The following is a 5,608-nucleotide window of genomic DNA, read 5'->3' on the forward strand; positions in this document are numbered from 1 at the left end:
TTCTGAAAAGTAAAATAAGATTGAAACAAGAGAGAGGCAAACCATAAGAGATGCTTACAGATAGAGAACAAAGTGAGGGTTGCTAAAGGGAGGAGGTGAGTGGGGGGATGGGCTACATGTGTGCTGGGCAGAGGACACTTGTGCCGAGTGCTAGGTGTTGTATGTAAGTGATGATCACTAAAGTCTATTCCTGAAGGTTTATTCCAAATAAAACCTTGGAAAGAAAAAAAAAGAAAGAAATCCAACTTTCCCGTTTTAAGATACAGAAGTTTCTAGGCATTTGTGTACCAAGGATGGGGAAAACATTGGGGACATATGAAAATGGACAAGGGAGAAACCGTATATCAGACAGATCAGAAGTTTAATAAAGTGAGTTACTTAAATGTATAGAGAAGTTGAAACCAAAGAAATGGAAATTCCAGGAAAATAATAGAAGGAGCAGATTGTACTTCCACAGCCTGATAAAGGAATAGCAGCTCCTGTCTCTGAGGCTCTGAGCCCTCCAGTCATGGGCATGTCTTTAGCCCCAGGACAATTGGACCTTATGTCACTGGCACCCTGACAATTCTTTTCAGAGCTCTCTTCATGTCTTTGTTCCTCAGGCTGTAGATGAAGGGGTTCAGCATGGGAGTGACCACCGTGTACATCACCGAGGCTGTTGCACTTGAGTGGGAGCTCTGGGTAGCAGCGGAGCTAAGGTACACTCCTAGGACCGTACAATAAAATAAGGAGACAACCGAGAGGTGAGACGCACAGGTGGAAAATGCTTTATACTTGCCCTGCGCTGACGAGATCCCACGTATGGAAGAAACTATCTTACAATAAGAGTAAAGGATCCCAGCCAGAGAAGCACCACCCAACAATCCAGCTGCAAAATGCATCAGCGTGTCATTAAGAAAGGTGTCAGAACAGGCAAGTCGGACCACTTGATTGATTTCACAGAAAAAGTGGGAGATTTCTGCCTCTCTACAGAAGGACAGCCACAACACCATTAGGGTTTGTACTAAGGAATTCAGGCTGCCCACCATCCAGCATAAAAGAACCAGCAGCCCACAGAAGGTGGGTTTCATGATGATCGTGTAGTGCAAGGGGTGGCAGATGGCCACGAAGCGGTCATAGGCCATCACAGTCAGGAGAAACATGTCTAATCCTGCACAGAGTATGAAAAAATACACCTGTGTGATGCAGCCTGCGTAGGTTATGAACTTACTCTGAGTCTGGATGTTCCACAGCATCTTCAGGACGGTGGTGGAGGTGAAGCAGATGTCCACAAAGGACAGGTTGGCGAGGAAGAAGTACATGGGCGTGTGGAGGTGGGAGGAAGAGGTCGCGGCTAAGATGATGAGCAGGTTTCCAAACACAGTGATCAGGTACATGGAGAGGAAAAGCCCAAATATGAGGGGCTGTAATTCTGGTTCCTCTGAAAATCCCAGAAGAAGAAATTCTGAAATGTGTGTATCATTTCCTGGTTCCATGTGCTGGAGGGGATGCCAGGGGGAAGGAATGACATGAATTATTTTCTCAATAATGAACATTACAAATATTATTGAAATTCTACCATTTTCATTTTGCATTCAAAAAGTCAGTATCCATGGTTTTTGTATGGAAACTGTCACCCCTTAGGACCCCCCCCCCCGCCATGCCAGCTCTGAAGAGGATTTCACTTCACACACTTAATTTCTTCCCAAGTGCTCATGCATTCTATACTTTTAATGAGAAATTCTGTCGTATGTCATATGTCATATGTCATAAAATTTGAGAAATAACCAGAGTTCTGACCAACCTTTACACAAAGTGTATAAATGTCAAGAAACAAAAGCCTGTAGGGTTCAGTGATGGAAAAAAGAAGATAAGCAAATAAAAGATCAGATAAAATATCAGGAAGTGACAGATGCTATGGAGAAAAACAAAGCCTGTGTAAAGGAAAGAGTGGATGGAGGTGTTATTTTTTTCTGTTTTTCGGGGACACCAGCACACATTTAAACAGAGGATTTAAACAATATCCTCTGGGAAGGAGTGTGCTCATCAGAGGGAACAACCAGCTCAGAGGTTCTGAAAGAAGACATGATTTTCTTAAATTAATTTTTTAAATTTGAGGGTGGTTGAAACACCATGTTACACTAGTTTGCGGTGGACAACACAATGATTGAACAAGTTTAAACATCGCTCCCCGCTCACCACGCATGGAGCCGCCATCTGTCACCACACAACACGGGGACAGTGTCACTGACTGTATTCCCTCTGCTGTGTCTTATACTCCTGTGAGTCATCATTCCTTACCATGGAAGGAATTCCTTCACTGGAAGCCGGTACCTCCCCCTCCCCTTCACCATTCTGCTTTTTGTTGGTTTGCTTATTGTTTTAAAAATCAAGGCTCTAAAGAAAGCCGGTGTGTCCCGGGGCAGGAGCAAGATGAAGGGTGATGAGAGGCGGTGGCAGGGAGTGTTGGGGAACAAGGTGGCCTCCGGACGACACTGGTGAAATCAGAACACGAGGAATCCCTCCTTCACATGTGTGTCTTGCACTTTATTAGTTTTGTTTTCAAGGAATCTTTGAATACGAATGGACCCTTTCTTACCTTCATAGGTTGGGTGGTAATCTGACACCTGTATTTTAAGGGTCATGTGTTAGAGCGATGGGTTTCAGGACCTCTACCTTGAGAACCACTTTGTCATACACACACACACACACACACACACACACACACACACTATAGCCTCCTATGGTTATTCTCACCTACAGCCAAATAATTACACAATGATACAAGGCGGGCTGTCGACATCACATTGTCTTCCTCTAAAGATGTAAACAGGGGTCCTATTTCCATGAGCGTGTAAACTTGGGTCTCCATTTCCATATGATCGTTTCATGTCCGGTGCTTAAAGAAAACTAAACCATCAGTTCCATAAACCGAGAGCAAGAAAACTGGAGAGAAAGATGTAATGAGCTCAGGTGGCCCCAGCGATGGGGATGAGAAAGTGCCCCTGGTCCTGGCAACACCCCAACCCCAGATGCAACTCCTTGATGCCCAGCATAAAAAAGCAGCAAAAAACAATTTATCCTAAAGTATGAAGGTCTTCATGTTATCAAGACATCCCACCAGAATAACAAGCAAGGGAAGACACTCACAATTCACAAAAGGAAATACACAGAGTACAACAAAAATGAGGTATTTAAAGATTATTTGCTAAAAATCACTTTTTCTAAATAATATATAATGCAAATTTGTGTAATTAGGAACTCAGGTTTTGGATTTTGGATCTACACAGATTTGCTATTCGAACTTGAAAAAAAAACAAATTTATACTTTTTTTTTTCTTCTTTACATTCTAGTCACTTAACATACAGTACAATATTGGTTTCAGGAGCAGAGTTTGTGATTCATCACTTACAACACCCAGTGCTCCTCACAGGAAGTGCCCTCCTACATCCCCAGCACCCATCTAGCCCATCCCCCACCGCCTGCCTCCATCAACCCTTATTTTGCTGTCTGTCCTTATGAGTCTCTTGTGGCTTGTTTCCCTCTCTTCTCTTCCCCCACCTCCCCAACCAAACTATTGTCAATGCCAATATCCTTCCCCAAATAGTAGGGCTAGAGGTATCTGTCCTGCGCAGGTGGTTGACAGATTTAGTTAATATGCCATAAAGACCTTAGCATGGTTCCCTCTGTTGATAATGGGTGTTTCTCGCTGGTGAGGAAATTTGGCTGAGTTTTCTTTGTCCTCTCAAATGTCCTCATTGCTTCCCCACCTCTGGAACCCCAAATCCACAGCCTTATTTCAATTCCTTGTACTGTCTCCACCTATTATGGACTGGGGCCCCTCCAGCCAATATTCACATCAACACCAAGAGGTCTTTTTCTTAACCTTTTTTTAAAAAAGTATTTATTTATTCTTGAGAGAGAGAAAGAGAGAGACATGAGCAGGGGAGGAACAGAAAGAAGGAGGGAAAATCTGAAGCAGGCTCCAGGCTCTGAGCTGTCAGAACAGAGCCCGATGCAGGGTTAGAATTCACAAGCTGTGAGATCATGACCTGAGCTGAAGTCTGACACTCAACATAATGAACCATCCAGGTGGCCCAGCCCAAGAGGTCTTTCTAGATCACAGGTGCGCTACTGCCCACCTCCCCAGATTAACCCCTTCCTGATGACTCCCCCGTGGAGAATGAACCCCAAATTCCATACCTTCCAACACTTGGCTTGCCTCCCCTGACCTGCTCACCAGCTTCACACTCACACCGCCTCACCCACATCCACCTCACAGACATTGAACCTGAGTTGTACCTTCACCTGAAGCCCCAATCTCAGGGCTCAGAGCCTCTACACACCTGCTTCCCTCTGCTTGGAGTCTCCCACTGGCCTATTTGGAACTTTTCACCTCCTCTCTATCTTGAAAATCCCATCACCTCTTTCAGATTCTTCATGAACCTTTCTGGGTGTGGTTTCTGTTAATATTGTCACAGAAAAAGGACTTTCTCTCGCAATAAGTTAGATGTAAGGGTCACCACTGTGTAATTTTTATTTAATTCCATATGCGTTTCCCTGCTAGACTGTGGGTGCCCTGGGGGCGTGTTATGGTCACTCCCGCCCTTTATGCCCAGACATAGCTTGGCTGGGGACACTAGGAATAAATACAGATTGCATGTGGGAATGAGAGGCTCTGTGCTCACAGAAGTTCCAGTGATGAGAGAGAGAATAGAAACAGGGAGTTACTAGCACAGGAACAGAGGACACGAGACAGGACTGTTTTCCATATTCTTAGAACGGGACCATGTGTGGGGTCAGGCTGGGGTCTGCAAGAATAAACTAGAATAGAAGAAATGAGGCACAACAGAAATTACCAGAGCGCATCGCACGTGCTCAGGCTGCGAACCCAGTCATTTCCTGGTTCTCCCTGGGGAGCCCTGTGCATGTGCACAGACATGCTTCTGTCCGTGTTTGCCCCTGCAGCGTGCTGGGTCACGTGTAACAGGCATGTTTTGCTCTGGGATAAAGTCAAAAATTTTCTCATCCGTGGCAGTCAATGCCAGGAGAGGTTTAAAGGAAGTCAGCTCCTGCTAGTGAGGGAAAAGCACCCTGAAGAAAGAGCCCGTTCCACCAGCCAGGCTGCGGAGAGAGCGGGCGCCGGGGTGGGCGCCGTGTCCCCTCCAGACGCAGGGGCCGCACCCTCACTGCACTTTCATCACCCCCTTCGCTCCTAATCGTATCCACATCAGGCCCTTGTGTGGCTTTTATGCCACTTTATTCCTCTGTGTTGGACCACACTGCTTCTCATGGGGCCCAGTAATGGACGAGGCCGGCCCTCCTCTCACATTTCTGTGTAATCCCTGGGTCCTGGGTTTTAATCTCTTTTTTGCCAAACTCATCGGGCAAGTCTCGACCTGTTGCTGATTTTTGTGCAACGCGTGTAGGCGTCCCTGTAAATCCTATACGCGCCTCGGAAACCTGTCTCCTTTCTTCGTATGTATCCCCTTGAAGACATGATGTCTTACACACGTTTATTTCACCCACTCTGCTTTCTTCAATTAGTGTAAGATCCAAATGAGCGGGACCTCACTTCCTTCATTCATCTTTCCTGCTTCTTAAAGGTGTGCATTTTGGTAGAAACAC

The 5,608-nt window shown here is 45.6% G+C and overlaps 1 protein-coding gene across 1 annotated transcript; it reads right to left on the minus strand.

The window, feature by feature from the left end:
- Window positions 1–542: 542 nt before the first annotated feature.
- LOC120225494 (olfactory receptor 7A17-like) lies at window positions 543–1,475 on the minus strand. Its single transcript, XM_039223678.1, has one exon. It carries the CDS (start codon window positions 1,473–1,475, stop codon window positions 543–545), a length of 933 nt encoding a protein of 310 aa, XP_039079609.1.
- Window positions 1,476–5,608: the final 4,133 nt, after the last annotated feature.

The sequence above is a fragment of the Hyaena hyaena genome, unplaced genomic scaffold (genome assembly GCF_003009895.1).
Source record: "Hyaena hyaena isolate Hyena2069 unplaced genomic scaffold, ASM300989v1 scaffold_1433, whole genome shotgun sequence".
In the NCBI taxonomy this organism is placed as follows: domain Eukaryota; kingdom Metazoa; phylum Chordata; class Mammalia; order Carnivora; family Hyaenidae; genus Hyaena; species Hyaena hyaena.